The 23,318-nt window shown below is 40.8% G+C and overlaps 1 protein-coding gene across 7 annotated transcripts in view; it reads right to left on the reverse strand.

Moving 5' to 3' along the window:
• ANKS1B (ankyrin repeat and sterile alpha motif domain containing 1B) overlaps positions 1 to 23,318 on the reverse strand; it is a 180,546-nt gene that overhangs the window by 22,359 nt on the left and 134,869 nt on the right. For 5 of the 7 annotated variants that reach the window (XM_044281268.1, XM_044281270.1, XM_044281265.1 and 2 more), the window contains 2 exons: positions 16,918 to 16,998; positions 15,877 to 15,948 (listed from right to left, as the gene is read on the reverse strand). In XM_044281268.1, the coding sequence (XP_044137203.1) occupies positions 15,877 to 15,948; positions 16,918 to 16,998 (153 nt within the window). The remainder of the gene's footprint in view (positions 1 to 15,876; positions 15,949 to 16,917; positions 16,999 to 23,318) is intronic. The other 2 variants (XM_044281272.1, XM_044281271.1) reach the window with 1 other exon arrangement.

Below are 23,318 nucleotides of genomic sequence, written 5' to 3' on the forward strand. Positions count from 1 at the left end.
TTGGCATGTGATTGGCTCCAAACTTTCCAAAAGCAGCCAAATGTTTTTTTTCTCCTGGATGGTTGGGGTCCATTATGGTACAGTCTGGGCCCACCAATGAATCCTGTGGTACTGTGGTACGGTAGGCCAGTCAGATCCTGTTGCCCGCTGAGATGTCATTATGCAGCCATAATTCACCTGCGTCAGCACAAAGAGTAGATCAGCAGGAAATTGATGAATTATTGCTTGTCCGAGCAGACTGTACTTCGGGAGGAGGACAGGAGCATGCACGATTTCAGAGTAAGAAATCCGTATATAGCAAATGCAGTAAGGGTATATGGATCTTGAATGACGAGCGCGAGCAGTATTGTTTATCATGGATGAGTGAGTGTTAACTGAGGCAAGTAGGAACTATACAGAGGTAATTTAATAATAAAAAGTTATAATAAGGGAAGAGAATTCTAATAAAAAATACACTTTAATATATGCGGAGGTACAGCTATGCCTTTCTTCATCTCTGGTAAATATTCAGGTGGCTACCCAAGCCCTTTATCTAAAAACCCTGGCAAAAGCAGTTTGGCATGTTGGCAATTATTTGGCATCCAGCACCGAAAAGACATATAACCTTCAGTCACCTTTCCCACTACTATGTATACCAAATTTCTGTATTTCACTATAAAAAATGTCTTAGCCCAGTGATGGGCAAACTGCGGCTCTCCAGCTGTTGTAAAACTCCAAATCTCATCATGCCCTGCTGTAGGCTGATAGCTGTAGGCAGACTGGGCATACTGGGAGTTGTAGTTTTACACTGGAGAGCCGCAGTTTGCCCATCTCTGTCTTAGCCAATTTAGTAAGGCCCTTGTGCAGTGATCAGGTGGTTCACTGCTAAAGGGATAACACTGTGATTCACTGTTAAAATATACTATTAAAAGATTTAATGCTGTGTTTCACACATTAAAATCTGTTAAAATGTGTACACTATGTACCCCTAATCATTATATATAGGTAGGCAATACCTAATTTGGCATTCCCTGGTTGGTTGCCAGGAGACAGGCTGGTCCCCTGGCTTGTAGAGTAGAGAGTCCCTAGTGAGCAGAAGTAGAGACTAGACCTGCTTTGGTGGAGGAGAAGTCTTAGCCAGTAAAACACCATTTCAGGGAACATTAAACTGCCAGATAGCAATTTTATTAAGGGTTATTCTCAGAGGAAAGGAAGCACTCAATATTTACAGATGGCTGAGGACCAATCTAAATCCATGCTGGAATGCAGTAAGGTAAACACACATTGATGGCAACAGACTTTACTGAAGGTGGAAAGGGTTAATTGCTTCTGGCACCTGCCATACTTCTCAGACAGATTGGTCACCCATTTAAAGACTGCATCCCTCAGCTGGGAACGGCAGAAAGTTTATTGGGAATGATTGCAAACCTGTGGCCATTTAGGAAGATTGCAAAATGTATCTAAAGAGAGACTCAGGGAATACGTCTACCATCATTACAACCTTCTATATACAGCCTTTTGGGAAAAGTCTACTCTGTGAAATACTTCAAGACGGTGTCACGGACGTCCTCGCGACAGGTGGCAGGAGATCAGTGAGACTAGCAACACGTGGTTTGATCTGACAGGTTTCCCTGTGGATCAATAGGCGTCTGTGTTGTTTCTGGTTTGGCCACACCCCTTGTCTCAGGTGTTGCTTCTGTGGTCATTTAACCTTCCTTATTTATAGTTGCTTCTCCCACTATGCTGTGCGGTTTATAGCTTCAGTTTCAATTTTGGATTGCTGGTGTGTGGATCTCGGCGGAGTTCCTGGTGCTTCCATTGCTCCTTTGAAGTTAAGTCTTTCCTTTTCCTTTTGTATTGTGTTTGGGTTCCTGCTGCATTTATGTATACTGTGACTACCATAATCTATTCAGTAAAAAATACTCTCTTTATCCTAATCAAACGGCCTGGTCATTGCCTCTATCATCCGCCGGCCCCCATGCCTTGCCCCCTACTGCTCATCCACATAACCCAAAGGGCACCCTAGCCACCACCAGGCAGGAGACCCCAACGTCCAAGATGTGCCTTGGGTGGAAAAGGATTGCACCCCTTCCATCATTGCATGGCCGAGGAGTGCCTGGGTGAGGACTTCCACAGTGAACATTGCTACTCCCATTATTGCCATCACAACCACTCCTGTCCTATTATAAAGCTTGGTGGGAACAGCATACCCTATACTTTGATACACAGCTCTACATTTTTGAACATTTAAATTTGTTTTTTATTGTTTTGAATTTTAACTAACAGTTTCACCTGTCATTTCATATATAATTCTATGTCATGTTTCTGTGAATTTGCACTGATAGAATATCCTAAGAATAGGTTATCAATATGTGATTAGTGGGGGTACAATCCCTGGGACCCCCACTAAAAGCAGGTTAATGGGGCGATGGTGCTTGATGTAAGCCTAGGTTGCTATTGGATACAACTTTACAGTTGCAGGAACAAGCTTTCTTACATATTTCTTTTATATTCACCTTCAATGCAAAGAAAAATCAACTGTTTCCCCAGGAACAGAATTCTAGTAATAATGAGCAAATATCAACTGATTTTGTCAGTTAAGAAAAATAAGTGCCTCCCTGCAGGTTTATTTTCTATTTCCCTTGTAATGATAATTGTGTTAGCTCAGTTCTCAAAATTGAGAATAGAAGTCATATTTTTCTAAGAAACCCAACGATACTGAAAAAAAGATACCACACACCTTCTGTATGTATGCAATACTGACTGCAGAATATATTCAGATGTGTCCGTATTATACACAATAGAACAATGATTCATGCTACTGCTTTGGAAAATGTATACTAGTGACTGTCCAAATGTTAAATGATGCTTTATGCTGTTTTGCTGTTGCTGATGTAATATTACTGTACTCTAACTTCTAAAATCTGTATATCTGTCTGCTCACAGACACCAGGGCAGAAGAATGCTGGAGCTACAAGCTTCACAGCCCCTCCTCTTCTAGTGCTTAGAGTCAAGTCTCATTTCGATGAGTAGATAATCGTTATGATTCAAACACGATTCATGGTGGACGATAATCGTGTAATGTGACTGACAGGGGCCCCCCCAAAGCGCATCACTTTGGGGACACATGGTCACTTAAAAATAATTATTTTAGGATTCCCTGTTATGCTGGTTACGGCTACCCCCCCCCCCTTTTTTTTTTCTCCTCCTACCCTTCTTGTCCTTCAGCTACTCACCTGAGAAGATGGTCAGCAGGTTAAGTTTGATCCATATTGAAAAAATCTTCTGCCCAGCAACGTGGTCAAACAGTGGTCTGTGGCAATTGGTCCTCCTGGTCAGCAGCAGGAAAAGTTCAAGCCAGGATTGGTATGCGGAGGCTTACGGGAAGGATTTGGTTTAAAATGAGCTGTCTTTCACTGCTGCGTTTCAGCTGAAGAAGACCAAGGTCAACTCCCTTTGTCTAGTTGCTTTTTAAGTGGGGATTTGTTTCCCAGATAATGCTGGGTGGATTTTGGTGTGCCACATAATTTTTATTATTTATGGTGAATTTATTGTTTATTATATGGTTATTTATTATTGGGATTTAAAAATTATTTATTGTGGTTAATTATATTTATTTTGGTAACCCTTAATAAAAGAACAAGCCTAATTGTATCCAATTAAAGAATGGTTGTGGTCTTTATTTAAGGAATGTGACTTGTGCCACCATGTATGTGGAGACTGAACAATTTTACTAAAAACGCTTGTTCAGCGTTGCTAATGCGAACAAATAAATTATCGGTCCTTGTTAATGAAAGGTGGTAATGTAAATGTGCGTCATGTGACCTTTCGACGATCATTTAAGAGAGTATCCGATCAAATATGAGGGAATTTGTAGATTAAACTCTCTGCATGTAAATGCCTGAGCAATTAACTATTTGTCTAAATGAGCCATTAAAGTTTTAGGGGGTAATTTATCAAACTGGTGTAAAGTAGAACTGGCTTAGTTGCCCGTAGCAACCAATCAGATTCCACCTTTCATTTTTCACAGTTCCGTTGGAAAATGAAAGGAGGAATCTGGTTGCTATGGGCAACTAAGCCAGTTCTACTTTACACCAGTTTGATAAATGACCACCTTAGTGTAGACCTCTGAAGAAATAACACCTGCCAGCCAGTCTCTGACCAGTCTGTCCAGCCATTCTGATCCCACAAAAGCTCCAGTGGACTCCTGTAAACCATACCCAGGTGTGGAAGAGGTGCAAGGAGTTGTCTTTGAGATAAGCCAACTGCTACAGACCTCACAGCACTTGGCCAGGTACTGTAGAGGTATCAGCCTCTGGTTAGACTACTTTCACATCTGCATTTTTTGCTGGATTGGTCCTGGATCAGCAAAAACTCTTCCATTAGAATAATACAACCGTCTGCATCCGTCATGAACGGATCCAGTTGTATTATCTCTAAAATGATCAAGACGGATCTGGCACTAAAACCATTGTAAGTTAATGGGCGCCAGATCAGTTTTCTTTTGTGTCTGAGAAAACCGATCCATCACTATTGACTTACACTGTGTTTCATGTCAGATCCGTCTTGCTCCGTATCCCATGACGCACTTAAAAACGCTGCTTGCAGCGCTTTTGTATGTGTCATGGGAACGCAACGAAACAGAACTGAATGCATTCTGGTGCATTCCGTTCGGTTAGATCAGTTTTGTCCCCATTGACAATGAATGGGGACAGAACTAAAGCGTTTTCCTCCGGTTTTGAGAACCTGTGACAGATCTCAACACCAGAAGAGAAAATGCAGATGTGAAAGTAGCCTTATATATATATTGCAGCACTTGTTCAGTTCTAAGGGCTTTCAGCCATGTTAATATGCCTACTTCTTGAGAACAGAGAGTCTGTACCAGTAAAAAAAAAATTGCGTTCCGTAGACGGGCCGTTTTTTCCATATACGGAACTATTAATTTCAATGGTTCCTGCAAAAAAAACTAAATGTACTTCGTATGCATTCCGTTTCCTTTTTTTTTCTGTTCCGTTCAAAGATAGAACATGTCCTATTATTGCCCGCAAATCACGTTCCGTAGCTCCATTTAAGTAAATGGGTCTGTATGTCTTCCGTAGCAGTTCCATTTTTGCGGAACCATCTATGGAAAATTTTATGCCCAGAACAATTTTTCTATGTAATTACTGTATACTGTATATGCCATATGGAAAAACGGAACGGAAAAACGGAACGGAACCAGTAACACTACTGAAACAAAAAACGGATCCATTAAGAACAGCCCGCAAAACACTGAAAAAGCCACACGGTTGAGTCAACGAGCCCTAAAGGAAATGCACACAGTAATTTGTGATGTGTCCCTCAAGGTGATATATCTTAGACATCTCAGAGGACCTTGGAGTTGTGCCAGAACTGTGTTATAACAAGCTTTTGTACCTCCATTTATATGAGGATAAGATTTGCTCTATCCAACTCAGTAAATACTGTGGCCCTGATTTCTCATTCCTTCACTCCAGAATTCTGGAGTCAAAAAGTAGCAAAATGGGCAAAAAGGCTTTTGTGCCTTTTTGCACAAAAAATTTGCAACTTTTTGCATTTTTACACCACTCACTCCAGTTTTATAATGTGGGTGGGAAAGTCAGTGTGGTTAGCTATGTTATTGAGTTTCACTCCAGATTTATCATTGAGACTTTTTTTTAAAAGTCACACAAAAAAACTAAATTGCAATCTCACTCCAGTAAGAGGGTGAATTAGGAAAACTGGAGTAGCATTTCTAGACAAAGGTGTTAGGTTTAAGGATAAGACAACTTTATCAATCAGCCTATAACATTTGATAAATGTGGAATAAATTACGCCAACAAAGACTCAAGCAAAACTGACTTCAAATACTCGTCTCATGATAAATCTCCCCCTGTGAGTTCTTCTGGTTTCAGTCTTGTCTGTGTTTCCTGCCCTTAAACCTACTACTAGCAACACCAAAGGCATCCCACCCTCCAACAGGCAGTAGACTCTGATCAGAGTGTACTAGTGAAATAACACCAGGAGCACCCCCTCTTCACTGCGCCGCCCTGACAGCACAGGAGCAAGACAGCCACAAACGTGAGCACAGCCACCATCTACCACTACTACCACTCCCGCCTTCTCCCCACAAGCCTCTATATAGACTTGCTGCACTTTCCTGAAAACTGCCAACATTTCTGAAACCTAGACCACAAGGAAGATGGGGTTTAAGCAAATTTGCATTAAAATGAGCATGTAACATCCGTTTTAGGGTGTTGTCTGGCAGGATAAGAACAACTCTAGAACGCCATAGTTTTCATATCCCACAGTAATGAAAGCTAACTATTCTGGACAAATGCAAAGTCAAAATATATTGCTCTAAAATTTGACAATGCATCCACTGATCATTGTGGATGACATAGGTATTCTACAATGATTATAGTCTCTCTAGGGTAGGGAGGTTTACCACAATTAATGCAAGGAGTTGCTGATAAAATCATACAGACTCCAGCTCTTAATTTTCATAGGCTGTTTAAAAAACAAAAGCAGCAACTTCAGTAACTCAAATAAATTCATAACACAGAGGAGCGAATTTCTTGAAATTCATTCATGTCCACTTCATAGAATTTGGCAAAAAAATTCTGTTTGTGTCCGAATCAATTCTACATGAATCAAATGTGTTCCAACTTGTCTGAAAATTGGTATATGACATTTTGAGGTCTCACAGAACTCATATTTTTTTTTATGTTTTGGTTATCTCTTTTTAAAACTTTTTTTTATAAATTTATGCTCTCCCCCCCCCCCCCCCACACATTTTAATCTCTTGAATGCAATGACGGCAATAACAAATGACACTGATATGTACAGTTTAAAAACACACTGCACCGACGTGTTATGCCTTTTCATTTCAGAAAGCTTTCAAAAATTGTGCCTTATCAGGGACAGATGGTGTATAACAGAGATGGTGTGATAGGAAAAAAACTGTGACTTGTTGGGACCAAGCATCGAAAAATGATGCCTTAATGGGGGAAAATTCCTGCCCCTGTTTATACTCATAAACACACATGTTAAAGTCATAAGAAACTGTGGCTTGTTCTGCACAAGCATTCAAAAATTATACATCAACGGGGGCAGAATGCCTGCCCATATTTATATACACATGTGTTAATTGGCAGAAGAAACAGTAGCTTGTTCTGAATGAGCCTAGAAAAATTCTTCCTGTTAATTGGGAGTAATAGTGGCTGCAATAGTAGCGGCAGCAGCACAGCCTGGAACAGTCAAGGCAGTAGATGTGTGTGCAGGGGCAGACTGGGAACTTAAAGTGGCTCTGGATCCAATGTTGTAGGCGGGTCCAAACTGATAGAAGGCAAGGCGACCCAAGTAGGTAGTGCCAACACAAGTAGATGGGGCCAACACAAGTAGGTTAGGGTTCAGAAATATCATAAGTGCAGCACAAAATACAGCCCCAGCAGAACTAAATACTACAGTGCAGCACTGGATACTGCACCAGAAGCTGTCCCTCTGATGTGGCCATCAATAGCTGCATGTTTTGTCCTCCAGTTGTCTCTAAATACAGAGCCATCGGCAACCATGCCCCATTGCAGTATTCAGCTGTATCACTATCTTGAGGACAGCCATATAAATGAATTCAGGTGGACATCTGTAGCTGCCAGCCGTGTACATGAGCACCTAATGCTCCCAGCGTTTATTACCGCTTGAGACCATCAGATTATTATATACTTGGCCAGTGGCAATAAGGAGGGCTTGAGTGGCCCCTTGGGAAATTTCCTTGTAGGGTCTAGAGCCAGTCTATTCCTGTGTGTGCAGTTACAATGATGGCTTTTTAGCTGTAATTGTAGTAGCAGTAGGGGTATTGGAAGTGGAAAAAGGGCGATTAGCAGCAGGAGATGCGGTGGTCACGGCAGCAGCAGCCAGGTGGGTGACTCTGTAGTAGCATACAGCTTGCCATTCTCACCAGCGTGCCTGAGGACACAGTTCTTTCTGGATTGGCCCCCCACTGGTCATCATGGCTGGTGTTGTAATCACAATGATCATCAACCTTGTACTGCACAAGTAATTCCTCCTGCTCCTCTTCCTCCAGTGGTAGCTTCTCATCCTCATATTCCACTTGCTCCTTCATGCGACTTTCTCCAGCAACAGGGCAGCAAGGTGCCTAAGGCTGTTATTCTTCCGCCATCCCTTGTGGCATCAGTATCTGCTCTAAGTTAAATACAAGGGTGATAACATCGTCAATTCCGCAGTTGTCCATCCTGACAAATCTGGTGGCCTCCTTAAAGGGTCTGAATGTGCGCTGCCTGACCTAAAAACAACACATGCTTCCTGCTTAGGTGGTCTGGTGCATGATGAACTCATTCACTGCTTTATGCGTGCAATGGCAGACCATTTTGTTTCTGCAAATCCAAGAGGGCATTTCTTGCCTCATAAGAATGGCTGAAATGCAAGGGCAGTTTCCTGGACATTTCCAGCGCCTTCTGCAAGCCACTGTACTTTTTCAAAAAGCATCGCACAACTAAATTTACCACATGTTGCGGCACAGCCATAGTTGCTGACCACCTTGCCCAAGTTGGAGTTGTCAGGGAAACAGCAAGCAGGATGTTTGCTGCTCAATGCACTTTAGCAAGTGATCAGCTGTGTCAAATGGCCATGAGAAAGGGGGAGTGAGAGATAGCAGAGAGGGGGAGTGGGAGCAATGCCCTGCCCTGCTTGTGTTGGGGGCAGGAAGATATTCATGGAGGCGGACGTACAGTTGGTGGGAAAGTGCCTGGTGGGGGAACAAGACACAAATGTGGAGGTGTCATTAGGACCTAGCCTTGTTTCTGCAGTGCTGCCTTGCTGCAAAAAAAAATGGACCCAGACATACTGTCTCTGCCTGTAAAATCCGCTCCAGGTGTTCATGGTGGCCTGCAACTTGTTGCCAAGTGAGAATTGCAAGGAGTGGCCCATGTTCTTCACCACATGACAATACAAGGCAGACATGTTTTTTTTTTTTTTTTTAATAATACCGGTTAGGTATCTTTTATTGAAGCTGAGTGCATGCCATCAGCTCTCTAAAGGCAGCAGAATCCACTAAGTGGTATATCAGCAACAGCATTGCCAGCAATTGGGTCAGTTGTGAGTTAACCTTGCACTCCAATGGATTGCTGGGCATGTACAGTTGTTTCCTGACCACAGATTCCATAATTGATGGTTGACAATGAAGCAAAGTAGAAGGAGTAATTTGAGTGGGAGAAGCAGTAACTTATAAATATGATGACAAGGACACTGTACTCCAGGAAGACACTTGCATACTCCACACAGAGCTAGCGGCAGCCGAGCTTGGCTTAGGTCTGCAATGTTTTGATTGTACACCAACAGTATCTGTGGCAACACCAGTTCCCAATCTACCAATAATAGAAGATTTCATCCTGGCAGTTTTTTGGGAGGTTCTGGCTATAAGTTGCCTCTGCTCTTTATTGCTGCCGCTGCCACCACCCTCCTCCTCGGATGTTAACCCTTCCTCGGATGTTACCTCCTCCTCAGCACTCTGAGCTCCCAGGTCCTGTCCAACACACAATCATTGTCATTATCATCATCCTCACCCTCCACACCACTTTTCTCAGACTGTGATATGTTTTCATGGGCTCCAGCTATGCATGGGGTCCCCTACCTCCGCTTGAACCTCCTCCTCATTGCAGTCCAAATGCTGACTGTTCTCATACAAGTCATTAACAGGGAGACTACTTTGAGCATTTTTCAAAGCACCTTGAGTTGTGTTGCCTATTCTTTGGAAAAAAGAAAACGTTCCACTAGGAGGGGTAGTGAAGACAAAGAGGATGCAACTAAAAGGCATCTCTGGGGTTGCAAGGAGGAGGAGAAGGAATGCTGCGACCCCTGGCTCCAATGCAACGCGTCAGACCTGCTGTGATTGAGGGGGGAGTGAGCCATCCAGTCCACAATCTCCTTCTCTTTGTCTTCAATAAGAATGTTGCATCTTTCAGAAGCCAGGGAGAACTGTGGCCTACTATTACAACTACTACTACTGGCCAGTGCCACTATCCACATTCTGACTCTTGAATGACAAGGCCTGGTAATTTTGCATTTTTCCTTTTTCCATGCATTTTGTTCTGAGGCCTATAAATGAAAAGTCATGGGTTTCCTATAAATAAAAAGTTACAGATTTGGTACACAGATTATTGAATGGTACTAGCAAATTTCCAATATAGAGGTGCAATTAAAGGTCCCTTCCCTTCTACAAACACAGCACACTGGTATTGAAAATTTACATTGACAATAATGCCATTTTTGCTGTAAAATGGGTTTAACAATGAAATTTTCTAAGTAAACTGTCTTTGAACCAAAAGGTCTGATGCAGTTATGCATTCTCTAACACGGATAACAATGCAATCTTTGCTGTAAAATGTCTTTGAACTATGCGTTCAATAACACGGGTATAAAAATTGCATTATTACAGAATTGCTTTTGCTGTAACTACCCGTTATCTTGCATTCATATGCAACACAATAAATAACACGGATATAATAACAGCATTATTGCAGTATTGCTTTTGCTGTAACTACCCATTATCTTGCACTATTACGAAATGCGTTTAACAACATGTGTATAATAATGGCGTTACTGCCGTAAAATGCTTTTGCTATAACGGTTATCATGTTATCTTGCAATAATATGCACTACATTTAATAACACATCTACAGGTATAATAATTAAAGTATTGTTGTAAAATGCTTTTGCTATTACTAAATGTTATCTTGCAATAATATACAACGTGTTTAATAACATAGATATAATAATGGAATAATTGCCATGAAATGCTTTCGCTATAACTGAACATTATCTTACAATAATATGCAATGCATTTACTAACACGGGTATAATAATGGAATTATTGCCATAAAATGCTTTTGCTATAACTGAATGTTATCTTGCAGTAATATGTAACACGTTTAATAACAGTATAATAATGGCATTATTGCGGTAAAATGCTTTTGCTATAACTGAACATCATCTTGCAGTAATATGCAACTTGTGCAATAACACAGGTATAATAATGGAGTTATTACCCTCAAACGGATTTTCCAAGACTCTTATATTGATGACCTATCCTCTGGATAGGTCATCAATATGTGATCGGTCATGGTCCGACACCTGGGACCCCCGCCAATCAGTTGTTTGACAAGGCAGCAGCGCTTACAGTAGCGCCTCGGCCTTCTCACAGCTTTTCCTAGGACAGTGATGACACGTTCATCTGTCATGTAGCCTAGGAGCAGTTCATTCCCTAAAAGTGAATGGGGTTGAACGAGATACCGAGCACAGCTGCTATACAATGTACGGCACTTTTCTAGGTAAGCTGTGAGAAGGCGATGGCGTTCGTTCCTTCTCAAACAGATGACCGGCGGGTTCCCTGGTGTAGACCCCCACCGTTCAGCTACTAAAGACCAATCCTGAAGATAGGTCATCAGTATAAAACTCTCAGAAAAAACTTTTAAATGCTTTTGCTATAACTAAACGTTATCCAGCAATATGCTACGCATTTAATAAAACACCTATGAAGCACTGACATGGCTTTTTAGAAGAAAAAATGTGCTGGCAATAAGCCTACGAGCTGACATTCTCAGCAAATGACCTTCCTGAATTCTGCCTCTGATTGGCTGATCAGGCTGTCAGCCTCTGAGCCCATGTCCTCCCAGTGTCATGTGATCCTCCATCTGCTGTCTCCCTCATGGTTTTCCCCGCCAATTTTTTTACAGTAAAATGGGGCTGGGTGCTGTTTTATGCGATTCTTCCTAAACAAACTGCAAAAGCGTCAAACTCGTTTGGCGGATGAATTTTTGCGAAATTTGTAATTAACCCGATTCTAATAGCAACTTGTGTATTTTTCCATGAAAGTTCTAAATGAGGTGGCTCACTTCAGCAAGTGGCTTTTATCATGCAGAGAAAGTTACGAAAAGACAGTTACTAATGTATTTTTATTGTCCTTATTGCTTCCTTTTCTGGCTTGATTCATTTTTCTATCTCATTATACACTGCTCGTTTCCATGTTTATGACCACTCTGAAATCCAGCAGCAGTGGTCGTGCTTGCACACCTGGTGGACAGGACCGTGAGAGCACACATAGGCTAGTGCTTTTTCCTATAGTATGCAAGCAAAACCACTGCTGATGGATTGCAGGGTGGTCATAACAATGGAAACAAGCAGTGTATAATGTGATGGAAAAATTAATCCAGCAAAGGAAGCAATATGGACAATCACAATACATTAGTAACTGCCTTGTATGAAATTTCTCTACATAATAAATGCTATTTGCTAAAGTGAGACAACCCCTTTAAAGCCCCTAGGCAACTGTCAGCCCACCGTCAGTTTTGTCTGGACCATCCTAATGTGTATAGGAGCCTCCCAACTCTTCCTCAAGAGATGATGTTGGAGGAGAACAGTATCAGGCGCTTTGCACACTCTTTTTCTCTCTGGAGATAAGCCGCAAGAGGTACATGACAGTTTACTCCACTCTCCACACTGAAAAACTATGCAAACCCGGCTGACAGCTATAGAAGGTGTATGGTCTCCTTTAATCAAAGTAACTCTAGGACTGGTTTAAAAGGCCCCAAGATCTACATCCTTTTGTGAATTAAAGGGGTATCTGCATAACATACAAACAGGTGATAAACATATGATCACATATGGCCCCACCATTGTGAACCCCATAGTCATTTGAATTGGCTCCCAGGTTCCTCGTTCCTTCTTATTGCACAACCACAGTGAAGAGTTTTTATAGAGCAGCGGTAATAAATGTCTATTGGGACTGACCAAAAGACTGTTTTCGAAAGGACCTGACAAAGGGCACAAAGTCTGAAAAACACCACTTCTATTAGGAAATTTTCCTGAGATTAATTCCCTGGAGGTGTGCCGAGAAAATATCCATTCTTGTGCCTCTGTGCATCACTGGAGGAAAAATGTGGTATGTTCTATCTCATGCCATACGAAGGAGTTATACTTAGAATTGTTTTTAGGGGATAATACAGTGTTGTATGAAGATGCTATAAGATGGCCAAGAGCTCTGCCAAGAGGTACGAAACATGGGACTCTCTGCTACCACAGAGGCTATGTGCACACAATTTTGCATAAGGCCTTAACCCAATCAGGAATCTGATGTATCATGACTTTAAAATGTACATAATTGCTCATACTATGCTCCGTAAGGCAGTAAGTTCCAAGCACATGTGCTCTCATGTTGCAGGCACATTGCTTATCCAACAACATTTATTGCTCCTACGTGTTAATAACAAATTTTAGTTTAACAAAGCCCCGACAAAATGCTAACTGTAAGAAAATGAATCAGCCAGCACTCACTCAGTGCATGCCGCACGGGATAGAAGCAATCTCCACTTGAAGTATAGAAGAAATCCCAGTAGTCGTGTCTTGATAATTAATTATGATGTTTTATTGCATCAAATTAATGTGTCCTACAACCAGGACACGTTTCGGCAAGCATGCCTTTATCAACAGGTAAGTATATACTCAAGAAATGCAGGTATATATAGGAATAATACAAGGTACCACAAGGGCGGGAACTAACAAAAATATCACTAAATACTAAGCAATATATGCAGAACAACAAAGAGAACAAATGAACTGGAGTATCCTAAATAAACACATATCAAATACCATATTATCAGATGTGGGATCCTTCAATGGACAGTAGATGTCTGAAAAAAACATAATAATGAAATCATAAATGATAGGATTAAATCACATATCAAATATGCATGATCTCATAATCCCTGTTTAGGCCCCTCGGATGCAAAGTGTCCAACGTGTGGATCCAATAGGCCTCTCGGCATAGTAGCAGTCTCTTTATATCCCCACCTCTCCTTGGTCTTTTAATCTGATCAAGTATCTGGAATCTGAGCTGGGCTATGGTATGCTTGCACTGGTCAAAGTGAAACGGGATGGGTAACATTAGGTTTTTCGTTCTAATTGTTGATTTATGTTTCCCAATGCGATCCCTAATTGCCCTCTATTGGAACAGCTTTTTTCTGCAGCTTTTACATCTTGTGTTGTATGAAAACTACTTTATGTTTGAAGATAACTTCTATCTACAGCGACGTGGGACCGTGATGGGGTCGAACGTGGCCCCGCTCTATGCAAATATACATATATTGAATTTTGAGGACTCTTATGTATATAACACTGATTGCTATCAGAATAATGTCCTCTTATGGAAAAGATTTATTGACGACATTTTTTGCATATGGGCGGGGCCACGTGAGACCCTGATGGCCTTCCTCTACCACTTAAACCATGTATACGATGAGTTACAGTTCACATTAGCTTGTGATAATAATAAGGTGAGTTTTTGGGACACAGTGGTAATTAAGGACCAAGTTGGCAATCTATCAACTGATCTGTTTAGGAAAGACACAGACAGAAATAGTATCCTTCACTTCTCAAGTTCTCATCCACCATCTCTAAAGAGGACCATTCCTAAATCCCAATATCAGAGAGTGCAACGAATTATTACTGATCCAGATATACAATTAATTAGGATCAAAAAGATGACTAGCAGGTTTGAGGAGAGGGGATACCCTTTATCCACTTTGAGGGAAACTAGAAGAGAACTGGATAATCCAAACAAAACTGTGGTCACAAAACCATCTAGATTGGCACTTGTACACAAGTATCATCCCTATAATCAGAGGTTTGACAATATCATACGTAAGCATTGGCACTTACTGGGGAAGGCATACCCCATGATTGATGAATTCAGGAATCCACCTCTGATATGTAACAAAAGAAACCCCAATTATAGGGATAAGCTTGTACACTCTGATTTAGGGAGTACAAAAGTGGCATTAAAACAAAGGGTTTTGGCAACTCAGCGCAAGGGCACCTTTCCATGTTTGCACTGTCTCCAGTGCTCCAACATAATCAAAGGTCCCACTTTCCATCATCCACATAATGGACGACCATTTCCAATAGAGGGCTTTTTTCACTTGTGAATCCACTAAAGTGGTTTATCTAATAAAATGTCCCTGTGGCCTGTTGTATATTGGGGAGACGACACAAACAATTAGGGATCGCATTGGGAAACATAAATCAACAATTAGAACAAAAAACCTAATGTTACCCATCCCGTTTCACTTTGACCAGTGCAAGCATACCATAGCCCAACTTAGATTTCAGATACTTGATCAGATTAAAAGACCAAGGAGAGGTGGGGATATAAATAGACTGCTACTACGCCGAGAGGCCTATTGGATCCACACTTTGGACACTTTGCATCCGAGGGGCCTAAACAGGGAATATGAGATCATGCATATTTGATATGTGATTTAATCATATAATTTATGATTTAATTATTATGTTTTTTTCAGACATCTACTGTCCATTGAAGGATCCCACATCTGCTAATATGGTATTTGATATGTGTTTATTTAGGATACTTCAGTTCATTTGTTCTCTTTGTCGTTCTGCATATATTGCTTAGTATTTAGTTATATTTTTGTTAGTTCCTGCCCTTGTGGGCATGTGACGTCATGAAAGGCGGTACCTTGTATTATTCCTATATATACCTGCATTTCTTGAGTATATACTTACCTGTTGATAAAGGCATGCTTGCCGAAACGCATCCTGGTTGTAGGACACATTGATTTGATGCAATAAAACATCATAACTAATTGTCAAGACAAGACTGCTGAAAATGCTAACTGTGAGATAACAATTATCAGGTCAAATTTGAATAAAGTATAGCAAAAATATGTGGACAAAAATTAAAAATAAAACATAAACATTGCTATTGAAAGTCTAAATTTTTAAAATGAACTCAAGCAAATAATTACCCTCATAATTTCAGACTGTGTGCATGTGTGACAAATAAAAATCATGCTGTATGTAGCAACCTACCCTCATTTTTGAGCAGGCATCTTGTGTTGACTCTGTTCCTCGCAATTCCTTGATCAGCATGGATCCTAAATACTAAAAAAAGAAACAAATTTAGACAGATGGTGAAAACACACAACAGAACACATAATGGGGTTGTCCGTGTAAGACACAGTGCTAGCACGTCAATATAGTTAGAAAAAAATATGGTGAATGGAATGACGCAATCACTGGATAATATCCACTGATCAACTAACAACAATAACACTTAAAATAAAAGTTTAAATACAACATCTCACATCACGTTGTAGTTACGAAATATCAATCAACCCTGCTAGTCAGCAAGTTAACTACAGCGCAGTCCAAATCTATTGATAGTTTCCTTGCTCCATAGAAGTTATTATGCAGGGGAAAGATATATGGAGGAAGATTTATAACATAAAAAGACAGAAAAGAAAAACTAGTGCAACCAAAAACAGTGGTGTGATCCATAATGACCAATCAGATTCCAGATTTTTAAGTTAGGCTGGAAATGAAAGGTATGAGCAGATTGGTTGCTATGGAAGACATTCTATTTTTCTTTTGCACTAGTTTTTATAAATCTTCCCCGTTGTGTAGTCTACAGAACTGACATATGGATATATCATAAGTGAAGAGAAAAGACCAGTCACTAAAGTTTTGTTATCACCTAAAACTAGTGATTGTGGCAAAATGCTCTAATATATATTCTAGATGTAGTTTTTGTTACTGTACAGTTCACTGCCACAATACATTTCCCATATGTCAACCCCATTAGTGTAACATATAATATTCAAGTAAAGTTCAATGGATAACTTTTTCAATCATATGGTACAGCGATGGGGTCTGCATTCATCCCTTCTGTTTGAACAATGAAAATATTTATGAAGTAAATTATGTCCATATGAAGACGGATAACATAAAATAATGCCCATTAGCTTTGACAAAACTGCTGTAACTGGGGTCAATCTTAACAAGACACCTTCCGTTCTTTTCTGTTTTACCTAACACGTAACAAAGTGAAGTAAATATAAGTGCACTATATACCTTTATCATCTCAGACCAGGAACACTGGGGGTGAGCAACGGGTTTTAATATGGGTCCATACTTTCCCCCAAATGGCATGCTCTAAACAAAGAAAAACATACTAGACATTTTCTGAAACTAGACAAACAAAGGAATCCTTTTTTATGGATCAGACAAAATTTGTGTAGAAAAATCACAATTACCCTGGAGAAAAGGCCTTAAAGCATCTTGCCCCTGTCCATGATTAACATGCATTTCCAATGATGTACAATTACTGTTTCATGCTGTATGACATGACCATTTCACAGGCTGATAAATTAGAAATTATAATGCCCGCTTTTCAGTTGGAATTTTTTTTATTTTAGTTATAATATTTTTTTTTAGCTTGATGCGGATTATCTTTAACAATGAAAGTTATGGAGGGGCAGTGCTTTAAAGAATACAATTTTTTACTCAAGTAAAAAAAAAAACAAAGGAGTTTTTCATTTTTATTTCTCTGGATCTGTTGTGTAGTTTTTGGTTATATTTATTATATATCAATACTAATAAAATAAACACTCATTATTAGTCTGGGCTGAACACCCAATTTCAGCAAAGTTTGATTCCTCCAGAGAAATAAGATGACAGTCAGGTTGACCCATCACAGCTGAGAAGCCAAGCAGTGAATGGTGTCAACGCAAGAACTTCACCCCATTTTTTTCTTCAAAAAATGTTCACGCCTTTTCTAAACCCACATGGGTTTTGTGTGTCTAGGTCAAAATGGTGACCTTCAGTGCATAATATATAAGTGATGTGGGTAAAATGGTCTTTCCATTGAAGTCACATTCCTTTTTGTCATTGCCAGATGAAATTTGCGTTGATATAAGATTGACAGAGGATAAAATTAAATCCTACATATGAAAATATGAATCAAGAAATGAAAAATGTATAGAATTTGAATTATCTAGGTGTTATTGGGTTATCTCATTGTACTATCCTCCCAGGGTTCCCTTGTAGTGGGATTATGGCAATGACTTAAAGCAATGTGGTCATCAATCATCATGATGTAGCCCATTTGAAAGCTCTTATGAAACTGGTGTAGAATAAGTGAGATGCAACCCATAGCAGTCAAAGGAACTGCTAACTCCTATGGATTACAGCTTTGTTCATCACTGAGCATCAGTATTCATAACAGCCCATGCTGTGTTAATGAATACCCAGCAACTTGCGCTTCATTCCAAGTGTAAAATGCAAAAGGTTCTCAGTTCAAGCAGGGATGCAATGGCACTGTTGGTGCCTTCCCAGAATGAACCCAATGAGAATGACCCTTGAGGGTGAAGATCTGACGAAGGTAATATGCATAACAGGGGGAGAGGACAAGGAATCTGTAGGAGCAAAGGAACTGAAGGATCACAGACAGAAGAGGAAAGAGAGGTTGGGTAACCAGAGTCCTGGACAGGAGAAGTCTAAAGATAAAGTGCCTGAAATCTTATATACTATATAACCTGAGAGATAATAATTTTGGCCTGAATAAAACGAATATAGAAAATAAACTGCATTGATAAACAAATATCCGTGTAGTTTAGAAAATGTTATACTAACATGGAGCAATTAAATAAACTCTCCCCTTAAAGTGAATACCATACTTGATCTCCAGTGTGTTCATTTTTAATTTAAAAAGTCCAAAATAGGTAATTCATTTACAGAGCTCCAAATCTCCCAATATGGAAATAAAGTGTCCCACCATACAAAGTTATGACTTACGCATAGGATAGGTGAGGTCCAACTGCTGGAGTGAATGGGGTGACTGCTGTTCCATTAATTTGCTATGGGACAGACAGAGATAGCTGAGCACTGAGAACAAATGGGGTGGCAGCATGCATCCTTGACTGTCATTCCATTCAGTCCAGGGACTCAAAGACCCTAGTCTCATAACTGACAGAGGTCCCAGCGGTCAAATTACCCACTGATCTGATACTTGTCTGTCCAGTGGATAGATCATAATTTCCTATGGTGGAACATCCACTTTAAATTATAACATTTTGGCTACTGGCAGCTGCCACAAGAGGGAGCTTAAGAGCTTGCTGCATACTGTTTACACATTAAACTCCATAATAAACCAGTGTGCAGTAAACTACTACATCCCTTAGTAGTAGCTATGAAAGACAACATTTTTATCATTTACCTCTATACAGGGTAGTTTGGGGCAACATGTTGTAACCTGAATTAATAATTATGACAGTACACTTACTAGAGAATAATACGTCCTAAGTGTTTAGTGTAAAATCAATTAACTTATGAGATTAAACCAATATTAGCTTAACTTCCAAAATGGCCGCTGTTACTGTCAGTGGACAAGAGGTGATCTCCTATATATCTGAATAAATTAAGATACATTAAAGGTCATTAGTGAGCATGCGCCTTCATACTAGTTCTTGTCAATATCTCACAACTTATTAGTCCTTTTTCACACTTGCGTTGTGACATTCCGGTTTTGAGATTCGGCAGAGGATCTAAAACCGGGTCAAAACAGATCAGTTTTGTATCCAGTCATTGTCAATAGGGACAAAACTGATCAGGATACATCTGGATGCAATTCATTCCATTTTGTAGCATTTTTTAACCGGACACAAAACCACTGCAAGCTGCGGTTTTGTGTCCAGTCTACGAAACTGAACAAATCCGGCATGAAAATCAATGCAAGTCAATGGTTCCGGATCCAGTTTTTTTGTTAAAGTAAAAACATATCCGGCGCTCATTGACTTACAATGGTTTGTTCCGTTTTTATTTAATACAACCGGATCTGGCCGAAACGGATCCGTTTAATTTCAGTTTGAGATCCTCTGCCGGATCTGAAAACCGGAATGCCACAACAACGCAAGTGTGAAACAGGCCTTATATATAATACCGTACATAACACATAACCATAGATAAAGCCATAGATAAGCATGTAACATGTCAATCAACTCGCCCAAACCTCTTCTTGCTTTCTGCATGAAAAATTATATTTTTCAGTTCCCTATAAATAACTGCAATTATCATAAGGGAAAAAAATCATTGTGTTAAACATTTGGTGTTTTGATCCATGACAAGGATAATAAGCAATACTTGTAAGCTCTGTCTCATTCTTCGAGTATCTTCTCTAAGTTGTCTCCTTGATTAAGTAATAAGTAGTTGTAGGAACAGTCTACTACTTGAGTGTCATAAAATTATTATTTACAAATTACAAACTTATAGCAGAAGCATACACCGAGAAAGTAGTAGAGAGCGGGAAAGTCACCCACCTCGCCCATTACAAAATCTGTAACAGGGTCACCACCTACCATGTGCCATTTTAATATTGATGTCTTCCTATGTGGCAGAAGGGCCTTCTTAAGATACCTCTGCACCACCATAGATACTCCTCTGAACCTCCTTGTGGTTCCTAATCAAAATTCAACTCAACCTACCAACTTACAGAGCTTCTACCTGTGGAGGAATGCCACTAAGTGTCCATGCCACAGCTCTGATATCATTGATGGGAAGGTGGTCAAAAGATGGGAAGGTGGTCAATGTTAGGGGCGTTTCAGTGATTATTGATCTGCTCAAAATTTCAATGCAGTCAAATAATAAGAAATAAATGGGTTACTTTAGTTTTAGCTAAAAAAAATATGTTTTAAATCTACATAGCCATACTCTGATCGCTCATACTGGGACAGCTCAACCATTAAAGATAAAATGACGGGAAACTGCATTCAGTGTCATCATTCCAGCTGGCAGGGTCAGACGGAAACATTAACGTGAAAAAGGGGCCTGGACACCCAATTTCCGCGCGATACAATCCTCTAATTATACAAATGGACATTCATGTCTTCGGAAAGACATTTAAGAATGAACGCCATTCATTGGCTCTGAAAGCCTACTTATTTTCCAGAAATGCATCTGCAGCTGTGAAAAAGAGCAGTCTGTGAAATAATTAGGTCACTTCTTTATGAAAACACACAATGTCGCGTGAAGACATCGCTGAATGAGCTCATGGGATCTTCTCCAGTACAGACAATACTGGGGATATGTACAATGGAGCCAGACTTTCATTTACAAGACTTTCAGTTCTCCCAGTCTTCAAGATGAGAAAGCACATCCGCACAACGTCAAGCTTCATCGCATCCAGTAAAATCTGGGAAATGCTGGGATCGTAGTGCAGATAGGTGAGTTGTTAGTCATTGAAGTGAGGCTCCTCTTCTGCAGCAACTTTAGTTAGGTCAGTAAATTGCAGAAAGTCATATAATGACGCCATTGGGATTACATGAATGCTACCTCGATTTCGCTGACGGCACCTACAGATTAATGACAGGGAGTATTCAAGTCCTAGCAAAACTGCAGCGTTATTTTTGGATCATTCTTGCTTGTATATGGAGTTCTGATAATAATTCAGATTTTTATGTATTTTATTCCCATTGCTTATTTAGCGTCAACATATTCTGCAGCATTTCAGACACTAGGGTAATTGTGTATAAAGCTAATTAGAGGGGTTTTCTGGGATTTTTATACTGATGGCCTATCCTTAGGATAGGTCATCAATATCAGATCGGCAGAGACACAACTCTTAGCACTCCGCCAGTCAACTGTTCTGCAGTAGCTCCCGGCTGTGTAGTGGATGAAGGAGTTCACTGCCGTCAATATAAACGTACCCCAGAAAACCATGTAAAACTGTTTGCATAGACACACAGCTGTGGTTCACCTTATTAAAATCCTATTTTTCTTTTGTTGATCTGAGGTTCCATCCCCGAGTTATGATACTTGGTTTTAATATGCAAATTAAGCATTTGGTGCAATGAGGGCGTCACCACTGCTCTTGTTGCATCCAAGTTCCACTCCGTTCTGTGGCCAGCCCCTCCCTGGCTGCCATGATAAAGGGGTTATCCAGGAAATGACAATGATGACCTATCCTCAACTATGCACATGAGTAATCAGGATGAGTTTTAAATTATGTAAAAAATGAAAATCAGACATCATATAGAATATGGCAATACCTTTCTAACACAGCTAGAACCAGCCCTGTACCTCACATGTATCTAGAGATCTCCACATTAATTGCTCCAACTGCTCTGCTAGATTATCTTCAGCCTGGCAGCTCAGGGGGGTGTCCTCTCTGCTGCAGCTCTCTCCCAGGGGCGTAGCTAAAGGCTCATGGGCCCTGGTGCAAGGGCTCAGCTTCGCCCCCCCCCCTCCCCCCCCCCCCCCCCCTAGTGCTTTGTGGCAAGGGAAGCACATAGCCTTCAAAAATTGAAATTGAATAGCAAAAATTGAAACAGCAACCCTCATGCCACATTTTTGACCTAACCCCTTCCCTCCAGCCAGAGGTGTAACTTGACCAGCAGGGGCATAGCTATAGGTAAGGCAGGGAAAGCAGCTGCTTGGGGGCCCCCTCAGGCAGAAGACTAAAATATTGTATTGTCAGGGCCCCCTAAAAAGTATTATTCAATGACAATATGTGAAGTGACACTGTAGAAAATGTACAGAGCGGCTGTCGGGCCTCGTCTGAGAGCTCATTCTTGACTAGTCACAGGAGTGGGGGTTGTAAAGAAGTTGTTGTTGGGGGGGGGGGTTAAAAAATTTGCTGTGGGGCCCTGTCAATTGTAGTTACGCCACTGTTGACCAGCATGCACTTTCTATAATGCTAGTGTCTTCTTATGTGGCACAAGGTTCTTTGGGCCCAGTAGCCACTGCTACCTCTGCACCACCTATAGTTACACCCCTGCTCTCTCCCTATAACTGCCACAGCTGCTGCCTGTATGTAATTTTTCTATGTGTTCCAGTAGACCACTTGAAACCCACTGTCTCCAGGAGTGACTTTCCTTTTCACTCTGACCCCCCCCCCCCCCTCACACACACACACACAACAGAACCCTTGGCAGACTGTCTTGCCTAATGCCCCCAATGTAGCTTATGTCCCCTCCCCCAGAAATTGGACCCTTTGTGTCCCCAGTAATTCCATGGTGTGTCAAAGTACTGCATGTCTCCCCTTCACCCCTGACAAGTAGTGTCACTTCTCTGCGCTACCCATGTTGCCTGCGCCACATTTTCCATTTCCCTGTATCTACTTCTCCAAGAAAATCCAGCTAAGTGGTGTTTCCACTTGCCCCCCCCCCCCCCCACAGCCCTGCCTTATAGTGCTACCCCCTGCAGGATTATCTCTCCTGTCCCAAGGCTAAAGGCCACTCGATACTAAGTTATTAAGAATATGGACGGACTGACTGCAGTGTTTACTCCAGACGATGGACTGACTGCCCTCAGCATTTACACCAGACTATAGACTGTCTGACCGCAGTGTTTAAACCAGACTATGGACTGACTGCAGCATTTACACTAGACTATGGATGGAGTGACCTCAGCATTTACACCAGACTGTGGACTGACAGCAACATTTACACTAGACGATGTAATGACTGACCACAGTGTTT

Source organism: Bufo gargarizans, chromosome 2 (genome assembly GCF_014858855.1).
Source record: "Bufo gargarizans isolate SCDJY-AF-19 chromosome 2, ASM1485885v1, whole genome shotgun sequence".
NCBI classification, from domain to species: Eukaryota; Metazoa; Chordata; class Amphibia; order Anura; family Bufonidae; genus Bufo; species Bufo gargarizans.